Source organism: Miniopterus schreibersii (genome assembly GCF_964146895.1).
Source record: "Miniopterus schreibersii genome assembly, chromosome: 15".
NCBI lineage: Eukaryota > Metazoa > Chordata > Mammalia > Chiroptera > Miniopteridae > Miniopterus > Miniopterus schreibersii.
In genome coordinates, this window is record NC_138115.1 from 22,066,648 (window position 1) to 22,090,533 (window position 23,886).

A 23,886-nucleotide genomic window follows, 5' to 3' on the forward strand; every position below is an offset into this window, starting at 1 on the left:
TGTTTTCAGCATGCCAAGCCTGTACAAGTTATTCGTAGGAATGTGTTGATTTCCCTTCATTCCTTAAGGGTATTTTCAATGAATGTGAGATTCTGGGTTGACAGTTCTTTTCTTTCAGCATATGAAAAATAGTGTGTTGCTTCCTTCTCATCGCTACGTTTTCTGATGAGAAATCTGTTGTCATTATCATCATGGGAAGGTATTGTTTTTCTCCGGCTGCTTTCAAGATTTTTTTCCTTTGTCTTTAGTTTTCAGAAGTTTAATTATTACGTGTCTTGGTGTGGGTTTGGGGGAGCTGTTTTAGGTTCACTCGGCTTCTTGATTCTGTAGATTTATGTCTTTTCCAAATTTAGGAAGTTTTCAGCCCTTATCTCTTCAAGTACCTTTATATTCCCACTCTTTTTCTTCTCAAGATATTACATGAATGCTAGATCTTTTGTTATAGTCTCACAGGTCCCTGGGCCTCTGTTCATTTTGTTTGTTTCAGTCTATTTTCCCTCTGATGTTCAGATTGGGTGATCTCTATTATTCTGTCTAATTTCCATTGTTCTGTCTTCCAGTTCACTGATTCTTTACTCTGTTTCCTTCATCCTGTTGTCAGGCCCAACCACTGAGTTTTTATTTCAGTTATAAGATTTTTCAGTTCTAAAATTTCCAATTTGTTCTTCTCTTCATCTTCTGTTTCTTTGCTGAGACTTTCTATGTTTTCATTTGTTTCAAGTGTGTTCGCGTTTGTACATTGATGCATTTTTATGATGATTACTTTAAAATATTTGTCAGATAATCCTAACTTCTCTGTCATCTTGGCATTGGTATCTATGGATTGTTTTTTTAAAATTCCATATGAAATCTTCCCATTTTTGACATAGCAAGTAATTTTTGACTGAAATGCAGACATTTTCAGTATGTTAGAAGACACTGGATCATATTTAAGCCTCCTGTTTTATCTGGCTTGATGTGACAGTGCTGTGGCAGAGGCGGCAGAGGCAGTGGAGAGAGTACGCACGGCCTCATTACTTCAGGGTGGGAGTAGAAGTCCAGGTTTCCTGCTCGGCTTCTGTGATGTTGGGGGCCGTACTTGCTCCTCACTAGGCTTCCAGGAATAAATCCCTGGCTGTAAGATGTGCCTCCTTACCGCTCCCCATGTGGCCTCCACTGATACTGTGGAGGATGGGAGGCAGTGCTTGTCTTCACGCGATGGGGATGAAAGTCCCAGCTCCCTGCCAGGGACACCATCCCTGGTCTGTTGGGTGACCTTGTTGCAGCCTGATAAGGGAGTATCTTGGCTCCCCACTTAGCCTTTGCTGGCTAGGATCGGAATGGGGCTCCAGTGTTTTCTGTGGTGTTTGGCTGCAGTAGAGCATTTATTTCCTGGAAGTTTTCTTTTTGCTAGGCTGCCCATTTCCTGTCCTTTGTCTAGACACAACAGGCTTTGTATGTGGGGGGGAGGAATCTTTTATTTTTGTCTGTGCTCATGGGCACAGAGTTTCTGAATAGCCACCTTCTCCAGCTGAGGGTCTCAGATATATGTGGCCGCACAAAAACCCAGGGAGCTAATAGTCATTGTGTCATTTTTTGGGGTCCCAGAGTTCCTAGCTGGGCTGCCTTGGCCTCTCCACCTTTCAGAGTCATCTTATGTTTGTTTTAAATAGGCCCAGGGTTTTTACTTGTACTTAGCAAAAGAATAGGGAAAAGCACCTTTACTTCCCCTTCTCTGAAGCAGATGTCTCAGTATGTTTTAAAAGCTCTCCAGGCAGCCAAAGTTGAGATCCACCAGTATAGACTGTAAACTCCATGAGGGCAAGGATTGTGTCTATCTTTTACTGATGATAACATCTTTAAATAAAGATCTTTTGGATGGATGGATAGATAGATAGGAGGGGCAATAAGATGGGTGGATGGGAGCGTGGATGGATGGATAGATGAATGAATGAAGCAATGAATGAATGTCAGAATGGAACTGGCAGCCAGACTGGTTCACGCTCACCTGTGTCCCTGTACTACATACTCCAGTGTAGACACAAGTCTGGCTTCAGAACCATCAAGAGGGCTTGACCAGCAGGTGGCGCTGAGGAGCCCCAGGAGTGCCGCCTGGGTGGCAGCTGCACTGACACTGAGTCACTTGAGCGAAGGAGACAGAGACCTTAAAGAAACTCCTCACTACCTTGGAGCTCTCTCTTGAAAACATCACATCTGCCTCTCCTTTCTCTCTGCCAGCTCTTTTATTTACTTCAAATATCACAAATAACTTTTTCTCTCAGGAGGAGAACAGCCTGGATGACTTTGGTCTTTGAAAGTGCCTTCCTCAAGGCTTAATCTCCAGGGACTTGGAACACAAAAGAAAGCATTATTCATCATGTCCTGAAATAATATGTGTGTGTGTGTGTGCTGGGCCTGGTGTTGTGTTTACTGTGTCCTTGTCTAATGTTAGCGCAGATATTCATATTTCCAATTCCATGAAATCTTTTTTTAGCATTTATTGACTTCCCTCTCTTTTTTACCATAGTGAGAAGAAGGGTGGGTGAAAGGCAAGAGGTGGGGATCTGAAGCTCATTCAAAGGTCTTAGAAAGTGGTGTCACTTGGGCCTTTAAGTGAAACTTGATCTTCAGTCACTCTTAGATCTTAGTGCCGGGCACCCAGGCCTATAAACTCTAGAAGCCCCTGTTTCTACATCTTTAAAATGGGCGCAAAAGTGATTCTTTAATTGTGAGGTCACCAGCACTGTGAAGATGAAATGAGTCAACCCGGAAAACCTCCCAGCCCAATGCTGGTATGCAGAAAGTCTTTGAGATATTACTTTTCTTTCTATTCATTGCTTTTTAAGGCCAGATGGTAAGAGATAACAGAGCTGGGCTTTAACTTGTCTTGCTTGCTATTTAGTGATAATTATCCTTCAGCTTCCTTTTCCTGTGCCTAATTTTTTTTTTCCTAATCTTTAAAATCCCAGCCTGTCACACCATGGATGGGGGTTAGGAAGAGCAGATAATCAAACATGTTCAACCTCCCAATACTTAAACCAAATTAAAGAATGAGCCATCCTAGAGGTACAGGAGAAGAGAGCTGATGTAACTGAGCTATTTCCATAATTCCACTCCTGATGATTAAGTCAGAAGTCATTGTGTCACCTTTACAAGAAATCACGAGGTACACGTAATCAAAAACTTAGTACCAGCTAAAGTTGTCCTTCTGCTAAGCCATTAGTTTGCTTTCATTTAAATGACACTAGAATCTTTCATTTAGTTCTATTTCCTTCTTTTCTCTGCCTTTTGGGAAACTCAGAGTCAAATTTGTGCCTCATGAGGAGTGGTTCTTTAGCACCCACCCTTAGTTTCATCCATATTGTCTAATACTTCTTTATTTCCTTAAAAAACAAACAAAACTAGAGCCTGGTAGGCATTTTGGGGAGCAACTGATATACATAAACAGATTTTAAAAACAGAGATATGGAAATCCAGCCAGCCTCTTTCTTGGGCCACTGAATTTTTTTATACAACTTTATAAAGGTATAATTTACACACCATAAAATTAACCCATTTTAAGTGAATCATACAATTCAATTGTTATTAAATTTACAAAGTTGTACAGTGGTCATCAGAATCCAATTTTAGACCATTGCCATCAGTCTCAAGAGATCCCTCTAGTTCCCAACTCTTACCCCAGGCAACCACTAATCTACTTTTTGTCTTAGTGGATTTGCCTATTCTGGACATTTCTCATAAATGGAATCATACAGTGCATTGCCTTTTATGTCTGGCTTCTTTCACTTAGCATGATGTTTTTTGGAGTGCATCCATGTTGTAGCATGTATCAGTATTTTGTTCCTTTTTATTGATAGTCTTTCATCACATGGGTATACTGTATTTTGAATATCCACTTACTAAGTGATGAACATTTGTGTTGTTTCCACTTTTTAGCTTGGTATGAATAATGCTATGAACATTTACATACAAATTTTTTGTGAAGATACGTTTCAGTTCTCTTGAGTATATATGTACATATGAAATCACTGGGTCATATGCTAACTATGTTTAACTGTTTGAGGAACTGCCAGACTTTTCCACGGTGGCTGTACCATTTTACAGTCCCACCAGCAGTGTATGAAGGCTCTAATTTCTCCACATCCTCTTTAGCACTTGTTGTCCGTCTTTTTAAATTACAGCCATCCTAGTGGGTATGAAGTGGTATCTCATTGTGGTTTTGATTTGCATTTCCCTGGTAAGTAATTATGTTGAGCATCTTTTAATGAGCTTATGAGCCATTCCTGTATCTTCTTTGGTGAAATGTCTATTCAAATCCAGTGTCCATTTTTTAATTGGGTTATTTGTCTTCTTTCTATTGAGTTGGAATAGTTCTTTATACATTCAGGACATCTCAGATATGTCAGCTATATAATAAATATTTTCAGCCATTCTCTAACTTTCCCCTTTTTTAGTGGTGCCTTTTGAAGCACAAACATTTTTATTTTGATGAAGTCCAGTTTAGCAACTTTTTTTCTTTACTTATCGTGACTTTGGTATTTTATTTAAGAAATTTTTACCCAACTAAAGGTCACAAAGCTTTTCTCCTATGATTTCTTCTAAGAGTTTAAGAGATTTAGCTGTTACATTTAGGATCGTCATCAATTTAGAGTTAATTTTTATGTATGGTGTGAGGTAAAGGTCTAAACTCATCTTTGTACACATAGATATCACTTCTTCCGGCACACGATCATTGCGTGGGTCGGCTGCCTTCTTCCATCCCTCCCACCACTTCAGCATGCCTGGAGATGAGCAACACCCCTGCTCCATGGCAGCCTCAGACCCCACTTCCCCGCCATGTCAGTTCACAAGACCAACAGACTGTCTTGACTGCACACAGTCCCAATTCCATTTTTCTAGAAGAAGAAAACAATGGACCAATTGGCCCATTTTGGGTCAAATGACAACCTCTGGTCCAATTGCACATGCCCTAGGGGTCAGGGTTGTATAGTATAACTTTGGCTGCCACGCTCACCCCTGGATGGATGATAGTTCTCAGAGAAGGATGCTTGTTATAAGCTGAGCAGATACCCCCAAAGGTGTCTACTCCTGAGTCAGTTCAGCACTCTGGATCTCTGGTAAACTAGCTTGACTTTTCCAGCTCTGGGCTCACAGGTCATGGCCCCAAAATTTGTTTTTTCTTGACCTGTGTTCAAGTGTTCATGGAAACAAATGAAACAATTGAATAATTTACAACATTTAAAAACTATAAGATTTCATCTGAAAATCCAGCTCTTATCTTTCATTTTTAAAATAGGCAGATCTGGGCTTGTAGCACTTGGTGGCATCTGAGTGGCACCTGGACTCTTCAGAGATTATACTCTCCAGTCCCCACCACTCCCTCTTGTTCCACAGACATTCCCCCTGTAGTAATTTTTATTCCTGAAACCGTAGACATTTAAATATGTGCCTCCACCCATTGAAAAGCTCGTGGGGCCACTGCCTGCCCACAAAGTCATATGCCTCTTGCATCTTATCCAGAGGATAACTCTTAACCCAGCACTGCCTAGATTCTAAGTCTAAATCCTGCAGCACTGGACTCGAAAGGGGATTTTGACATTTACAGTCTGCTCTCTGCACCACAGCCAATGGCGCTGATAATCCTGCATGTTTTATGGAAATTATGCTCTGACCAGACTTCATGAGAATATGCAGTATTTGGGGCACCTTCATGCATGATGCCTTTTTCTCAGAATTAGAAAAAGAAATTAATATTCTGACTTACTCGACTACAATACCAAGTATGGCAGAAAGTAGAGCAGTTTGGAATGGGAAGTGGTGGATGAGGCAGGTTAGAATATATTAAGAAAGGAATCTCAAACTCTCACTTTTTACTAAGAAAATAAAAGATGTGCTAAGAATGTGGAAGGCATTTCATTTTAGAAGATCTTTCCCAATAGGATAAACCTTTTTTTTTTTTTCTTTATTGATTTCAGAAAGAAGAGAGAGAGAAAGAGAGAGAGGGGGGGATAGAAACATCAGTGATGAGAGAGTCATTGATCGGCTGCCTCCTGCACACCCCTGACCGGGGACCCAGCCCACAACCCAGGCTTGTGCCCTGACTGGGAATCCAACCGAGATCTCCTGGATCCTAGGTCGATGCTCAACCACTGAGCCATGCCCAGCCAGGCTAAACCTTTTTTTTTTTTTTTTTTAATGAGTTCAGTTAGTTCTTATTTTCCCTTTTATAAAACCAAGATGTTCTCATAGTTGAAATCTTGGGAAATACCAAAGATAATAAACATCCACTACCCAGAGGAAACCAGTATTAACATAAGAGGGACTCACCCTTGCTCTCACCCTGTTAGTTAATAGAATTGGCATCATCCTGCACAAACAATGTCTTCTATAAATTTAATCTCCTTATAAGCATTTTCCCATATCATACTGGGGCTCCACGGATGTGATTATCAATGGCTGCATGTTCTGTAGCTATCCCATAATATATTTCATTCCCAAATGTCAGATTATTTCCTATCATAAATAATGTTGCAATGAGCATCTTTATGCATAACCCCTTATTCATGCTTTGGATTACCATGAACGGATTTTCTAATAATCAGATTTCCAGGAAAAAATAGGAAAGTTAGCAGAAAGGTATCAATATTCATCAATAGGATAAATCTTATCTCAAGTTTTTTGTTGGTTTAAACATCATTGTGAAAAATATGCCCATACCTTCTGCACTTAGGTCCTTCTTCCTGTGTCTTCTTTATCCATTTGGGTCTCGTTTCCTCAGAATTCAACTACAGAACCTCTCTTGAGTATTGATCGTGTGCCAGCTTGGTGCCAGCACAGGAGAATGGCAATAGGTGAAAAGGTGTGGTCCCTGCCATCAAGGAGGGGGCATCCCCTTGATCGTCATGGGTGTCACAAATCAGAAACAGAAGTAATGGACACCCTGCATGCCCTAGAGTTGCACCCTTTTTAGTCAGGGAGAACCAGCTGAAGAAGGAATGATTAGATAGGTGATATAAAGAGCATTGTTAGAAGTGCTGTGGGTACACACAGAGAGGAGCACTAAGAGCTTCAAGGCAAAAGGATGCTCCAGGCAAGGAGCCCAGCACAAGCAAAGGCACACAGTGTAGAAGAGCTTCCTTACACCTTGGCCCCAGCATGTCTTTCCAGACTCATCATTCTGCACTCCAGTCATGACAATTCTCTCCTAATTCATTGAACTCAGCTCTGTATTTTTATTCTTTCTTTTACTCAGCCTTAAATTCCTCTTCCTTCTTCCTGGTGAACTTCTACTCATCCATCAAAGCCCAGCTCTCCCATCACCCCTTTTCTGATGTCCTTCTTGACATCAACACTCTACCTTGGGAGAAGCTGTGTCTTCCTCCTCTGTTCTGCCACCTGCTTTCATCTTACCTGAGTCATCACACTTGTCCCAGTTGAATTCTCGAATTTTTAATGTAATTTTTAAAAATATGTTTTTATTCATTTCAGAGGGGGGGAGGGGGAGGGAGAGAGAGATAGAAACATCAATGATGTATCATTGATTGGCTGCCTCGTGCCTGCCACTACTGGGGATCGAGCCCACAACCTTGGCATGTGCCCTGACTGGGAATCAAACCCTGACCTCCTGGTTCACAGGTCAGCATTCAACCACTGAGCCATGCCGGCCAGGCTAATTTAATTTTTGATGCTGTTTATCTTATGTCTTTCTTTTCAAGCTAATTGACAAAGTTCTTAAAGGCAGAGCAGTGTATCAGTTAGGATGATTCTGTTGGCTGTGTGTGATAGAAAATCCAAGCTAACCCAGTAGTAGAGAGTCCTGGCTGGTAAGGCAGCCCCATTATCATCAGAGACCTCAACTTTTTCCAAATTATAACTGTACCTTTCTCATTTTGTGGCTCTTTCTCATGGCTGCTTAAAGTCTATTCATGCTGTCAACATTCCAGCCAACTGGAAGAAAGAAGGGCCAAAGAAAAGAACAAATCCTCCCTTTAAGGCTGCCTTTAGAAAGTTGCAAACTACATTTTTATTTCCATTTCTTTGGAACTTAGTCATATGGTAATCTCCAGCTGCAAAGGAGCCTGGGAAATGTAGTCTCTATTGCAGACAGCCATGTACTCAGCTAAAAGCAGAAGCCTATTCCTAAGCAGAGGAGAACTGATATTAGAAGACTATTAGTTTCTGCCATAGTGAAAAACAGGGAAAGATCAAGGATGATTCCCCTGAACCAGACTGGCCCGGCTGTGGGATCCCTGTGTCACTCACCAAGAAATGGAAGAAAACACAACAGCTACTATTAATTAATTGAGCACTTCCTGTATGTCAGGCACTGTACTAAGTGCTTACTTTATCCCCATTTTAGAGGTGAGGAAAACTGAGTCTTGGTGAAGTCTGGACCAGCTCATTGGGGCAGAGAGAGGATTAGAGCAGAGGTTTAGTGGTTTATAAAGCACCTGCGTTCTTAATTGCTGCCCTGTTCTACCACTCAAATGAGTTCCGAGCCATCTGAGGACCAGCAGTGCTGAACTGGGAGGGGAAGTGGAGGGGATGAAGCCATGGGAGAGCATCTCTCCAAACCCTTCAGTTCCTCTTGCCTGCCCTTTCTGGCTATCAGCAGAGATCCTTGCCCAACAGTCTCTTTTATCTACACCCAACGCCTGCAAGTTTTACTTTGGAAAATAATTACCTTTAGGAAAGTGGGAGTATTTTGGAATCAGACCCAGGCCACTTCTCCTTGCATACCTCCCATCATGGGAAGCATAGTATCTCTCAAGGCAATTCATCGCATTGTTAGATAACATTTACTTTTAGAAAGTCTTCCTTACCTTGAGCTGAGAGCTGTGTTCTTTGGTAGTTCAGGGTGCATATTCTTCAGTTAGTTCAGTGGTTCTAAACAAAGGATCATTTTGCCCCCCAGTGGATATCTGGCAATGTCTAGAGGTATTTTTGGTTGTCATGACTGGAAATGGGAGAAAGGTGCTACTGACATCTAGTGAGTAGAAGCCAGGGATGCTGCTAAACATCCAGCCAATGCACATGACAGCCCCCCACAACAAAGAATTATCAGTTCAAAATGTCAGTAGAATGAAGGCGGAGAAACTCTGAGTTAGATAGACCTACTAGGTTTGAGTCTTGGCCTCACCAACTGCTTCCTGGCTGTCTGGCCCCTCTGAGCCTGAGCTAACTGCCCCACCCCACTATCTCCAGTGATCCTCAACAGCCCAGGGAAGGAGGTCATAATATTTTCCTATAATACAGCTGAGGAAATTGGGGACCTGACTGTTTTCTCAGGTTCCCCACAACCCATCAAGTGGCAGAGCCTGGGTGAGAAGGTGAGAGCGCTCTCTCTCCATCACCTGCTTCACTATGGACACAATGCAATAAAGAACCTACAGGCTCCTCCTACCTTTCTTCTCAAAATGCCCTGTCCAGTGTGCCTCCTCTAGCTCCTATTCTGTTTCCTCAGAGCACATCTTCTCACCAGCCAGCACCGCCTCTGAAGGCTTGGTCTTGACCCTAGAGAGGGTACCTCAGAACCCAGTGGTGTCTGGACAGACTGAGAGGAGTGTGGCCTCTTGGTGGCATGAGGTGAAATGAGGATCTGTGTCCCCAAGTACCTCCATCCTGTGCCAGAGTGCCATAACATTAGTTATCTCACTGAGTAGGGTCTGTTCAGAGATTAGGTGAGAGGAGGAGAGTCTAGGAAGGACTTAATGAGCCTATGTATGACCTGGGCAGCCACACAGGCCCTGGGCACAGGATCCCAAAGTTTGGTTTAATGTTCTGCTGTCTCCATCTTGAAATTCTTAATAATATTTTAATTTGCACTGGGCCCACAGATTATTCAGCCAGTCATGATGTGGCCACTCCTGCTGTCCTCTTGGCTGCCCGCCCTGTAGGGCCCATTTTTTCAGGCTCAGTGCTGGAGTCACATGTTCCCTCAAGCTTCCCCCTCCTCTTCTGACCCCCCCACCCCCAGCCATCAGCGTTGCTCAGGGAGGGGTAGCCTCCAAGTGCCATGTGTATGCAGCGTGGGTACTGCAGTTGCCTTTCCAGGGACCCTCCTTTGGAATCCCGTGGTTTAAGACCGAAGTGGATTTGCTCGTTCCTGAAACAGATCACTGAGCTGCAAGGGAGTGTTCACCAGTAACTGTCTGTTGAATGAATAAGTTCTAAGCTGAGATATTTCGGACCATCCTGCTTCTCACTCACTAGGGCTGCCTTGGGAATGCGAAGCTCTGGCAGTGTTTTAGGAAACCGCTTCCTGCTTTCTTCCAATCAAAACAATAACAAATAAAATCCATGAGAGAATACTGCCTTAGCCTTCCTCAGGTGACTGTGGGCAATTCCAAGGAGTTTCAGTTTGGTCAGGGCTGAAGGTGAAGCTCCAGTTTATTGACTGAGTATTGGATGGAGAAGTACAGAAAGATACAGACTGAAGCTGTAGATTTGGGAGTTGTCCACACAGAGGTGATGGCTGGGGTGAACCGGGGTGAGTGCGTAAGGCCTGTGAGGCTGACAGCATGGAGTGAGAGGGGCAGAGGGCAGGACTGGGCCACAGGAGGAGAAGAACAAGTTCTTGAAAAAGTCAGAGGAAGCACACTCAGAGAAGTCCGAGGGTTGCTCTGCCTGGCTGTTCAGAGCTTGAGAAGAACGTGGAAAAATACCTAAAGCAAGACTCTAAAAAGGAGACCTGGAAAAGCTTTTAGTGATCACCTACCCTACCTTTCACATTTGACCAATGAGAAAACACAGGCTGAGACATCACTCAGAAAATTAGTGGCAGAGCTGGGGCAAAATCAGTGCCACCCAGTGGTGCTTTTCCAGTAAACTAACTCAACAGGTTCCTTCCTCAAGGACCAAATGCCTTGGGGTCATGATATTTATCTTAAAAAATATGAATTTGGCCTTATACTCAGGAATTTATCTGGCTTTGCCTTAATGTAAAACTAGTTTTTTCCCCTAAATTATTCAAAAAGATTTATGACCTCTGTGTTTCTCAGTTTTCTTTAAACTCATGTCACTTTTTGAAGAATATAAAAAATCTGGAAGTTTTAATACCTACTTTTACTTCCCACCCCAACTGGTGATCACCAATAACAGGATACAATCTGTTCTCAGTATAGACCCGCTAGCAATGTATAGTTTTATGTCATAAAAATGTTTTTCAAATATAAAAGTAAAATAATAATAAATATGCTTTCTCAAGTAACAACCCTCTCCCCATTTGAGAACCATTTGTCTAAGGAAATGGGCTCAACTTATTTCCTGCTTTGTGTACCCTTGGAGCCTCTTCTATATCAGTTAGGGGTGCTTTTAGTTGTCAGTAAAAACTCCCGCAATAGTTACTTAAGCAAAGAAGATATTTCATTATTTCCCATAATAACCAGTGTGAAGGAAGAAGATTCCAGGTTCTGTTCAGCATCTCAACGATAATAGGACTCTCTGGGTTGTCATCTCAGCGTTTTTCTTAGCATTTCCCCGATGGCCCCAAGATGACCTCCATAGCCCCAAGCATCACTTCCTGTGAGGAAGAAAGCAGCAAAGTGGGAAACAATGTTTTTCCTTGTTTTGCTCATTTTTCGGAGAGGAAGTACTTTCCAGAATCCCACCTTTGCCAAGAGACTTTCCCATTTACTTCCTTGGCCACAGTTGTGTCTCATGCCCACCCCTAGACCAGCCACTGGCAATGAGGAACTAGAGCACCGTATTCAGCTTAAACCAATCATGATGCAGCCCACCTTTCCAGAACACGTGCAATGTGGGATACAAACTTCACCTTGTTTTTGTCCAACTCCCTCACTAGAATGCAAGCATCTTGAGGGCATAGATTTTTGTTTTGTTCACTTATATATTTCCAACACCCAGAACAATGGCAGAAATTCAGTAAATAGTCATTAAATGAAAGAAGGAATGAATGACAAGAAAGAAGGGGGTATAAGCTGTAGGTAACCAGCAATGTCCACTGCCCCTGATCACATACAACCCCAGTCTGATCAATGTGATGGTACTAAGTGACCGTTGATCACCAAGACCTAACCTTAATCCTTCTGTCTTTCTTCCCAGGGAGTGAGCCATAGCTGGAGGTTGCTCTTTTGTCAATGACCTTTCCCAACTCTTCCATCATCTTAGAAGATAAGATGTGTGAAAGGAACAGGACCACCATGCCCATCTCCCAGCTAATGCCCCTGGTGGTAGTCCTGAGCACCATCTCCTTGGTCACAGTGATGCTCAACTTGCTGGTCCTGTGTGCTGTGCGCAGCGAGCGGAAGCTGCACACCGTGGGGAACCTGTACATCGTTAGCCTCTCGGTGGCGGACCTGATTGTGGGAGCTGTTGTCATGCCCATGAACATCCTCTACCTCTTCATGACCAAGTGGTCCCTAGGCTGGCCTCTCTGCCTCTTTTGGCTTTCCATGGACTACGTGGCCAGCACAGCATCTATTTTCAGTGTCTTCATCTTGTGCATTGATCGCTACCGTTCTGTCCAGCAGCCCCTCAGATACCTGAAGTACCGCACCAAGACCCGAGCGTTGGCCATCATCGTGGGAGCCTGGTTTCTCTCCTTCCTCTGGATTATTCCTATTCTGGGCTGGCATCACTTCATGCCGCAGATCTCAGGGCAACAGAGGGACAAATGTGAGACAGACTTCTACAATGTCCTCTGGTTCAAGATCATGACCGCCATCATCAACTTCTACCTGCCTACCTTGCTCATGCTCTGGTTCTACGCCAAAATCTACAAGGCTGTCCGGCAGCACTGTCAGCACCGGGACCTCATCAACAGATCCCTCCCTTCCTTTTCTGAAATTAAGCTGAAGCCAGAGAGCCCTAAGATGGGGGCCAAGAAACCAGGGAAGAAGTCTCCCTGGGAGGTTCTGAAAAGGAAACAGAAAGTTGCTGGTGATGGACCGGTCTTGAAGCCACCATCCCAAGACCCAAAGGAGATGAAATCTCCAGGTGTCTGCAGCCAAGAGGATGATGAAGAAGTGGACAAACTTCATTGCCTCCCACTTAATACTGTGCAAACACAGACTGAGGCGGAAGGAAGTGGCACAGGCTACATAACCACTGACCAGAGCCAGAGCCAAAGCCAGCTTGAGATAGATGCGCAGAGCATGACTATGCATGGGGCCAGTGAGATATCAGAGGATCAGACCCTAGGCGATAGCCAGTCCTTCACTCCAACAGACTCGGACACCCCCACAGAGTCAGCATTGGGGAAAGGCAAACCGAGAAGTGAGTCCAGCACAGGCCTCGATTACATCAAGTTCACTTGGAAGAGGCTCCGCTCGCACTCAAGACAGTATATGTCTGGGTTGCACATGTACCGAGAGCGGAAGGCCGCCAAACAACTGGGTTTTATCATGGCAGCCTTCATCCTTTGCTGGATCCCATATTTCATCTTCTTCATGGTCGTTGCCTTCTGCGAGAGCTGTTGCAACGAACATGTGCACATGTTCACTATCTGGCTGGGCTACATCAACTCCACGCTGAACCCCCTCATCTACCCTTTGTGCAATGAGAACTTCAAGAAAACATTCAAGAAAATTCTGCACATTCGCTCCTAAGGGAGGCTGCAGGGGGATGCGACAAAGTGATATTTAGGTTGTCCCTGAAGAAAATGGAGGGGGAAGGCCTGTGCGTTGCCAGGTTCCTGGGCTTTCTGGAGTCAAAACAATAGTCCTTGGGGCTGGGTCATTTGGAAAGTTCTTAGGCACCATCGAAAGAACTGCAAATGGTGGTCAGCAGAGAATGTACTCTGAGTACAAGAGAGAATATTTCCAAGAGAATCGAATCTGGATGAGCACTCCTACTCTCACTGTAATTCAAGTTTCCAGACTTGAATTAATTGGCAGTTGAAGGGACTCATGGGTAGAGTTCCACTGGAGAGTTAGAACTCTAGCTCCTTTCTGGAATGGAGCTATATGACTGTGCAGAGACCTTACACATGCAGAGATGCTGTCCCTTTCCAAGGGTCACCTTGAGAGGCATAACAGCTATTCTACTGTGACTGCCACTTCTCAGAATACCTCTCTTCTGAGCCTCTTTTACAGCTGTCTTCAGAACCAGTGTCTGAACCGCCCTGGAAATTCTGCCTTATTATTTCTCCCTCACACATGGCTCAGAGTTGATAGGAAATTGGGCAGCTTGCACACCCATCGTTTTCAACCCCACATTCCTTTTAGCTATTAAAAAAAATGATGATAAAAGCTGCCCTAAAAAGAAAAAGAAATTTTTTAATGGTTTCACATTAAACATTTTTAAAAAGGGAATGGGAGAAGAAAGCTGTATTTCTTGAGCACTATGCCAGGTTTATCTCATTTAAGCCCCATCACACCCTACAACAGGAGGGTGGTGTGAGGAGAGACACAAACTGAGGTGCAACATGGTGAAATAAGCTGCCCAAGATCACATAGCTAGTTATGTGAGAGAACTAGGATGAAAACCCTGTGGGGTTCCCGTTCATCGTAACACATTTTCTCCCAAAAGCAAGTATTTGTCCTATGAGTACAAGCGCGCACACACACACACATGCACACACACAAAATTCTTGAGAGTGGTAGCAATTCTCAAAAGAATATGTTGTGAGCAGGAACAGCTGATGTAGAATATTCCTGTGGCCATTGAAGGTGATACTTTGAAGGGACAGTGTGCTACTTATCTGTGAGTTCTGCTGTGTTTGTCCAAACATGGTCATGTTCTTTTACAGTCACATCTCTCAAGTAAAAACTAGTAAAGGCATGGAAACATACAGTTTTACTTGGTGTTCATGTTGCAATCTGTTGGTGACTTATATTTTAAAACTTGATGCTAAACTGTAATATGTGTAGCAAATGGGGTGTCCATGTAAGCTGGCATTTTGTGTCTTGTGTTCCTGTTTGCATGATCTGCTAAAATCAGAGATTTTTTACCTACTTAAAATATGATATTTAAAAGTATACTGTTATCATTTTGACTTACCCAGGTCTACTATTCTGAGTCTCTTGGATGGAGATGTACTGAAATTACTGTCAAATGTTACAAGAGCTCATATAGGGTTTCTCTTTGGTTTCTGATCACATTTGTAAATGGCGTTAGAAAAGGACCTACTTTTCAAAACTAGCTTCACACTCACTCTGCTTTGCATCCCCAAAAGCTCTTCTTGCTCAAAACTGTGGGAGCTAAAGAGACTTTTATCCTGGTTTTAGAAGCTGCAGCTGGTCTGTTTCCAGGTCAGCAGACATTTCTCAGAAGGCCAGTGAAAGCGTTCTTCCCTAGGATCCCTCAGGACCAAGGAACACCTAAAAAGACCATTCTACGCAGACAAATGGCTAAGTGCTCATTATTTATGTTGATGTACAGTTAAGGCAACTAGTGAAGAGAAGTGGTTATGAGCTCTGACTTTGGGTCAGAGTAACCTGGATTTGAGTTTGACAAGAACAAGAAACGATCAACATAAATTGTCAGAGCATAAAGAACAAGGTCCATGCATTATCATATACAGTGTTTATGATGCTTGTAGTTTGGTTGGTACACAGAGGGAACTCATATGTCGTTTTCAAACATACTGAGTATTTGCTATGTGCCGGGCTTCATGCTTTACCACCATTATCTAACTTAACCTTTATAGCAGTCTCGTGAAGGAGATTTCCATGTTTTCACAAATAGGCAAACTGGATCACAGAGAGGTTAAGGACCAGCTGTAAGATCTGATTCTGAAATGTGCTTCCTTTCCACTGTATCAGCCTGCTATTCCCACTCCTGTCTGAATGATTGGATTAATTTTTGAATTTATGAGGGACTAAATTCATATGAGATAACTCAGCCCCAGCCCATTCAGCAAAGAATCAGTGACCGATGGCTTGCACAAAATCCAGTTGAAACCAGGCTTTCTGCCCTAAATACCTTCTAGGAGAGGGCTGTTATAGAGACCTTGATTATAGATAAGAATTTGAAGATTCAGAAGCTCCTATGGATTTCTTTTTATGGGCTTAAAGCTGATGAGCTTAAAGCCAACTCCTCATATGGCCAGTTTGCCAAATTTATCAAACATTAGCTTCTTTTTAACCATTTACAAGGTCTACAACAATGCATATTGGATGAGGCTTTTAAGAACACTTTTCTACCATTGTGAAGATATAGTAACTGATTCTCAATTTCCTTCATGGCCATGTATTGAAGAAGGTTCAGTATGCTCTGCCCCTAGCTCACTGCTACTGCAGCAACAGACTGAGTTGCAGAGAGGGGAGAAATAGAGGTGAGGAGACTAAGGGTGAGAAGAGGGGGAAATGAGGGGTAGAAATTAGAGGAGTGGGGGAGACAGAGGGTCAGAGAAGACACACCAAGGGGAAGAGATGAGGGACACCAAGGGACAGAAGAGGGAGAAAGGGCGAGATACAAGTGCGGAAGGACAGAGAAGGGGAGAGATTAAGGAGCAAATGGAGGAGATTAAGAGGCAGACAGATGGAGACAGGGGAAGACAAAGGGAGAAACTGAGGAATGGAAGGGGAGACAGAAAATAAAAGGTGGAGTGGGGGACAGAAAGAGCGTAAACTAGGTAGCAGAGTATTAATACACCCAGGAAAAAGCTACATTCAAAAACATATTCTTCATTAATGTATTCATAAGTTAAATTTATTCAGAGAAAGAATGAACCATCTTTAGCTTTTGGTAAATAGAAAATGCCTTCAAATGCTTCTCTGAGACACATGAAAACCAGTTAACTACCACATCACGTAAATCTTTAAAAGCTTGTGAAGCCATTCCATCCAATAGAAATTGATATAAACCATAGAACTTGGTCATTTGGTTCCTTGGTTTACAGAAAATTGTTGGTCTTTCTTTTGAAGTTGGGCCTTCCAGGAGGTAGATTTAATAGCCTTAACACACGGTAAAAAGATCCTGGGGCTCTGCTGGCTGTGATGCACTCTAAGTGCTGTAAAGAAAGAATGCTAAGATCTAACTTGCCAACATGTCATTCCCCAATTTCTTGGGCTTTCAAAGCCAAGGTTGTGTGCCATATGGTTCCCATTGTGGGGACTGTGTGTACTCCTCAACTGAGCTGGAAGATAAGCATGAAAGCAGATTGACCTGAGTCACTTGAATAAGCATCACGGTCTTGTTGACCTGCTATGTCTGAGAACATTCTCTTGCATCTTTCTTGATGTTCCACCATCTTGGTGCCTCCCCATCCTGGGCAGCAAGGCAGGTCTTCTGTTCTGAACCTCACCCTAATAAGGAGGCCACATTTGTGACTTGAGTGACCATCTATTTTGTATGTCCAGACATCATCTGTTAATTTAACAAGTACTTCTTGAACACTTCTTGGGCCAGGCATTAGGAGACAATGGAGAACAAAGCAGACATGACTTCAACCATATGAAGTTACTTTAGGGTTGCAAGCGACAGAAATCAGGTTTGTGAATGGCTACTGAGGTGTTTTGTGGAATCCAGTAAGGTTTTAGATGACCTCGCCTCCGGAAGGGCTTGAGCCAAGTCAGCCACAGGAACCACAATAGTAGAAGAAGTTCCCTCTAGAATACTGCTGTTGACCTATTTTATTTATTCCTGTTCCTACTATCTGTGAGCATCAGTTCAAAAGCACAAAGCTCGAGTAAAGAATCGTCCTATGTCCACCTCAGCTGCAATCAGCTCTGAAGGGAGGTGGGGTGGGGGTGGGAGCAGGTGGGACATGGGGTACAAACATGGCTGGAGGACCAGCAGTTCCTAGAGGAGCAGGAAATATTGTGAGTTGGGAAGAAACCCCAAAAGGTATTAATTACAAGGATCTTGAAGTCCAGCAGGGGAAACAAGCTTATAAAGAACTAACTTCAACCTATCCTCATATATGCTTAATAGAGTGAAGCCTAGAGATGGTGGGTGTCAGGCACATAGGAGGTCACATCCCTACTGTTGTTTTTTTAAATCAAATTTATTACATTAAATATATCAGTAAAATGCACCCATTTTAAATGTAGGGTTCAATGAATTTTGACAAATGTGTACACCCACACCATCTCCATCTCAATCAAGATAGATAAAACATTTCTAAAAAGTTGCTCATGCCCCTTTGCAGACAATGCCTCCCCTTTATGCCCCAGGCAACCACTGACTTGACTTCTATCACTATAGATTAGTTTTGCTGATTCTAGAGCTTTACATAAGTAGAATCATATAATATGTTCTCTTTTTCCATCAACATTTTGTCTAAGATTCACCCACATTTCAACTGGAGTTTGAAGACAGAAAAAGGGTTAGACAAGCAGAGGAAGTGTGAGGGGATTGCAGATGGAGAGAGAAATGAGCAGGATGTGATTAAAACATCAGAATTAGTGTAGTGTGACCCAAGCATGCAGTCTGAGGGGGCAGTGGCAGGGGAGGAACCTGATATAGTGGGAACAGTTGACAATGTTGAATTTTACTTGAGCCCCGTGCTCTTAAAAACCAGCAATGGTTAAGAAATCCTCCCCCACCCCAACACACACACATACTCTTGTGCTTCTGAACTGGTTTACTGAAAGAAACATCAATTCTCATGACTTAGATGGGACTTATGGGTGCCTCCTTGTTTACTGTGGCAAGGTCAGACACAGTCTTGAATTCCTTTTTGTCTCCACTGATTAAAGAAAAATGCCTAATAACCAACTTTAGTTAAGCTCTCATTCCCCAGGCTCCCTAATGTTGACTCACCCACATGCTGAAGCAGCATACAACCCCTCCCGAGAAAAGGGGGGGCTCAAGGTAAAACAGTCTGATTTACTACTAGATCAGACCACCCTTTCTTCCCACTTTCCCACACCCAGTTTCTTCTAGTCTTCTTCACTCTTCTTCCTCACTGAAGAAACTCTTTTCGCCTAACCCTCGAGACATTTGCAGATCTTTTGGTCAGAGCGATTTCCTATTGCAATATTTCCCTCCCCTGTTGCAATAGCCTCTCCCCTCTCCTCCCCCATGCTGTGTAAGAATCCTTTTGAATAAAGTATCTCCTTACGAAGTCAAACAGGCTTCGATTAGAATCCTGGCCCGAAAGTTCTTTAACTTCAGCAAGCCCTTAACTTTTCCTGGCCTCCATCCTTTCCTATGTAAAATGGGGGTAATATAACACCTACTTTGCTGGACCTTTGTGGCAATTAGAGATGTGGAAACCTGCAAACATGGCAGATAATCAATAAATAGTAGTCATTACTCTTGTTATTATGAGTCTATAGAGCTACATCAGAGTCACTTTGTGAATGGCCTGACAGATTAGGTTTATACTCACTACTGTATTTTCAACACCTCTGCACTGCTTGGCACATAGTACACGCTCAATAAATAACTTAGGTGCAAAACTATCCCATTGGAAGCGGAGTGCTTTGAGAATAGTGCCTCGGTGAGAAAGCGCAGATGGGTCACTGTAAAATTTCATTGGCCATTACCTATCACAATTCTCATCTTCTGTCTCTCCACGCCTCTCTCCGAATGGTCCCTGGAATACATTTGATGCTGCCTCTCCCAGAAAATGGAAATGCTAATAATTCCTGTCCTCTGAAAAAAAGAGAGAAGGTGGAGCGTTTTTACAAAAGCCTAGGGGCATAAACTCCTTCCCGCCTCGGAGGAGGTGCAGCCTCCCAGGACCTGCTCGCCCCAGGGGGCCTCGCCCACCGCCTGAGGCTCCGCCTCCCCCGCCTCTCAAGTTCCTCCCACTCAGCCCGGTGCTAGGGGCTCGCTTCCCACGCGGGCCCGCGGCTCCGTGTACGCATGCTCACCACTAACCCCGGGCAGGCGGGGGCGGGTCACGTTGCGTCATCGGGGCGCGCTCTGCGGACGACGCTGCGGTTGCCGGAAGTTGAGCGGCGGTAAGTGAGCCGCGCTGGTGTGGGAGCGGTGGGGTCCTTCGGGGTAGGTTCTGGAGGCCTGGCGGGACGGGGCGAGCTCGGCTGTGAAGGCGAAGGTCTCAGAGAGTCTCGGGATCCTCCATCCCCCGGGGAGTGACTGACTCTCGCCCTCGTCCTCCTGCAGTGACGTCCCCTCTGATTCCCTCAGCCGGGGTCTTCTGACTCGGGTGGCCCTAATTTCCTAAGCCAGTCCCTTGAGTCCTCCGACAGGGCGAGCTCAGCATGTCCGGCGGTGGAGCGCGGCAGCTAGGACGCCAGGCTGCTCGTCCTGGCTTTGCCCGGATTTGCTGTGTGACTGGCACGTCATCCCCCTTCCTGAGCCTTCTTCCCTCATCTGTAAAATGGGAGTGATAATAACCCGATCTGTGAAGCGTGGACGTTAAGTTGGGCTTCTCTGAGCTAAGGTTCTTGATTCCTCGGTTTGGTCCGAGGGTTGTAAACTTTAATGCTTAGTCGGGTAAGGTAAATGTAGATGTAAGAAAATTTCTGCATCATAGAGTCAACTTTTATTTTTACTGAATTGAGTTATATGAGCACAATACTAACATATATGATGATGGAGAAGTGAAACCAAATCTCCAGTGTGTGTGTGTGTGTGTGCACGTGCGCTGGGGTCAGTCTCTTGTTTTTTAAACCCTTGGTGACTAATACATTTTTTTAAAAATTGGCAACTAATTAAAAATCTTTTAAACTGCAGCTGAAACCAGGCATATCTGTGGCTTCCAGTTTGGGACCTTTGAGTCCCAGATTCCCTTGTCCATTGAATACTTGGATTTCTTCTGTGACACTGCCACTGGTTAAAATTCTTAAGTGACAGAAGCTTACTACTTCTTGCTACTCCTATTTGGACTTCCTCCAGCTCTGACTCTTAAAAAGTCATAAATTGAGCTGAAAGTGGTTACCCAGTAATTTCAGCTCATTGTCCCTCCTTCAGGCTCTTAAGGCTCTCACTTCCACTTTATTGCCCACACATCTTTGAAAGCTGCTAGTTTGTCTTCCTCTTCCCACCTTTTCATCTTCAGGCTAAGCTCATATAATTTCTTCTTATATTAGAGAGAGGAAGGTGGCGGAGAGAGGGAGAGACACATGGATTTGTTCCACCTATTTATGCATTCATTGATTGCTTCTTGTATGTGCCCTGGCCTGGGATTGAACCCGCAGCCTTGGTGTATTGGGATGATGCTCTAACCAACTGAGCTATTCGGCTAGGACTCATTTTTTTACCCACAGTAAACTCCACAACAACTGAGAATATTGTTATGTGTCAATCAGGCATTATTGTAAGCATTGGTGATGTAGCAGTAAAATAAAACAAAAGCCCTGTTTCATGGAGCCTTCTTTTTGATCATGGTGGCCGCAGTTGAGGTGATAGTCAATAATACAGTACTTCTAATGGGTCATAGGTGTTTCGGATCCTGATAAACACTTTTTAAAAAAAGAAACAAGAGGCTCACAGGCTGTGTTTCACCTGTAGCCCTTTGCTTTTTTTTTTTCTTTCAATATATCTTTATTGATTTCAGGGAGAGGGAGAGAGAGAGATAGAAACATCAATGATGAGAGAGTCATTGATTGGCCGCCTCCTGCACGCCCCCGACTGGGGATTGAGCCCGCAACCTGGGCATGTGCCCTGACCGGGAATCGAACTGTGATCTCCTGTATCCTAGGTCGATTCTCAACCGCTGAGCCACACCTGGCCAGGCTAGCCCTTTGCTTTTGATGCTTCTACTTTCTGGAACATCTCTCCTTCCCCTTCCATTTTTCTTGGCCAACTCCTCCCTGCCCCTCATGTGACATAATTTTGAAACCCGTTAAGAAATTGAGCATAGGGTTCTCATTTGACCACAGGGTCCTTTTTTTGCTCCCAGCCAGCCTCTCATAATAGAGAATAACCGTAAGTATTTATTGAGCTTCTGCTATGCTTGGCACTGCTCTGCAAGCTGAAAATACCAAAATGAGTAAGAGACACATCCCTGTCCTCAAGGAATTAACTTTTTCTAATTCAAGGAGCTGGACAACAGCACTATTATATGAAGCTGTTGTAGAGGTTTGCTGGAGGAGGATTTAGGGTGCTCAGGTCAGGGTAAGACATCAGAGAAGGCTTCTGTGAGGAGGTGTTGCTTTACCCAAGTCCTAACGGATGAGCAGGACTGGACAGGTGGAGAGAGATGAGAGGTGGGAAGGTAGTGCAGACACTGGGAGTAGTGTGAGCTAAGGGCTGTGGGTGACAGTGCATGACCTGCAGGTAGTTCACCCAAATTGGAGTGTGGAGTTGTAGGGTAAGACATGACTGAAAATGTAAGCAGGAGACATCATATAGGGCCTTGTGGACAATAGCATATTAAGAACACAGACTTTGGAATCTAAAATACTTGTGTACCAGTACTAGCATTGCCACTGAATTAGTTTTGTGACCTTGAGCAAGTCACTCTCTTTTAAAGCTTTAGTTTTCTCATCTATAAAAAGAAATATAAGCCCTCCCAGGGTTGCTGTGAGAATTAAATGAAGTATTTGTTATCCACTTGGCTCTGGTAGATGGTAAACAATAAACTATAGCAGTTAATATTGCCATGCTGAGAAGTCTGGACTTTATTTTGAAAGTGTGATGGTGGAGAAGGATTTTAAACAGGGTGTGACATGCTCTCATCTATTTTAAATTACCCAGGCAGCATTCTGGTGATTACATTGAACAGGGTTCGACCAGCAGGGAGACCAGTCGGGGCACTGTTACCTGGTCTAGATGACGAGAAGGAGGCTAGATCGAGGCAGTGACTGTGGAGGGGGAGGGGAGAGTGTGGATTTGAAGGATGAAGTGGGATTTGCTGGACTGGTAACTGATTGAGTGACCCCATACAGGGGAAAGGAATCAAGATATTGGGGTAGGAGAGAATGACTCCTCTGCATGGTAATAAGTAATAACAGAATTCTTTGATTAACGTTCCCTGAGATTATTCCTGACCTCCTCTCAGATTGCCTCTGCCCTCCAGTTTTACCCATGAAAGAATGAAGTTCACAAATGCCTTCCTTCTCTCCTCTCTTTCCCAATCCTTACTTCCACTTTTCTCAGTGTAAGTAAGGCCCAATTGTGATTCAAGGGAGAAAAACTGGTGCATCAGACTGCATTGTTATCCGATTGTGGTGTTTTTTGGACTAAGATTTATAACGCTATATTCACCTCTATGAAATTTTTTTTTTAATCGTCACCCAAGGATATTTTTTCCATTGCTTTTCAGAGAGAGTGGAAGGGGGAGAGAGACAGACAGACACATCGAATGGTTGCTTCCCGCAGACGCCCCAACCAGGCCTGGGATCGAGCCTGCAACTGAGGTACGCGCCCTTGACTAGAATAGAACCCACGACCCTTCAGTCCCCGGGGTGATGCTCTACCTATGGAGCCAGACTGGCTAGGGCCACCTATATGAAATTTTTAATCTTGTTAAAATAGGCCTGTCATTCCGGGCAGTCAGTGTCTTTTTTATTCTGAATTTTTGTTATCCATCGTATTGCCTTTTCTTCCCTGCTTCACGTCACATGTAGAGTTGATAAGCAAGCATTGTTATCCAAGTTACTGATAAAATGTAATGACAGTACCTTATTGAATCGACTTGTTTGTGTCTGTTTCACTGCTGTAAGAGGTTTAGCACACATGAAATACTTTGTAAATACTGATGAATATTCATTAACATAGAAAAATAAAGTACAGTAGTCCCTCCTTATCCATGGGAGAACACGTTTCTAGACCCCCAATGGATGCCTGTAACCACGAATAATACCGAACCCTATAAATATTTTGTTTTTTCCTATACATACATACATGTGATAAAGTTTTATTTATAAATGAGGCACAGTAAGAAATTAACACTAACTAATAAAATAGAATAATTATAACAGTATACTGTAAGTTATGTTAATGTGGTCTCTGTCAAAATATCTTATTGTATTGTACTCACCCTTCTTCTTGTGATGATGTGAGACGATAAAATGCCTGGTAAAGTGAATGATGCAGGCATGGGGAGGTAGGCTACTATTAGGCTACTATTGACCCAGAAGGAGA

The 23,886-nt window shown here is 43.6% G+C and overlaps 2 protein-coding genes across 4 annotated transcripts in view; both read left to right on the forward strand.

The window, feature by feature from the left end:
- Positions 1–14,911, forward strand: part of HRH1 (histamine receptor H1) — a 61,124-nt gene extending 46,213 nt beyond the window's left edge. The window contains exon 2 of the mRNA XM_081159384.1: positions 12,043–14,911. Coding sequence (XP_081015510.1) covers positions 12,078–13,547 — 1,470 coding nt within the window. The 5' untranslated portion in view covers positions 12,043–12,077 and the 3' untranslated portion in view covers positions 13,548–14,911. The remainder of the gene's footprint in view (positions 1–12,042) is intronic.
- Positions 14,912–19,624: 4,713 nt separating this feature from the next.
- ATG7 (autophagy related 7) overlaps positions 19,625–23,886 on the forward strand; it is a 217,419-nt gene continuing 213,157 nt past the window's right edge. Inside the window, exons 1-2 of one of the 3 annotated variants that reach the window (XM_081159431.1) lie at positions 19,773–19,796; positions 23,066–23,159. Coding sequence is in view for 1 of the 3 variants with exons in the window: in XM_081159430.1 (XP_081015556.1) it covers positions 19,699–19,796 (98 nt within the window). In the remaining 2 variants the exon portion in view is untranslated. Of the gene's footprint in view, positions 19,797–23,065; positions 23,160–23,886 lie in introns of all 3 variants that reach the window. The other 2 variants (XM_081159430.1, XM_081159432.1) reach the window with 2 other exon arrangements.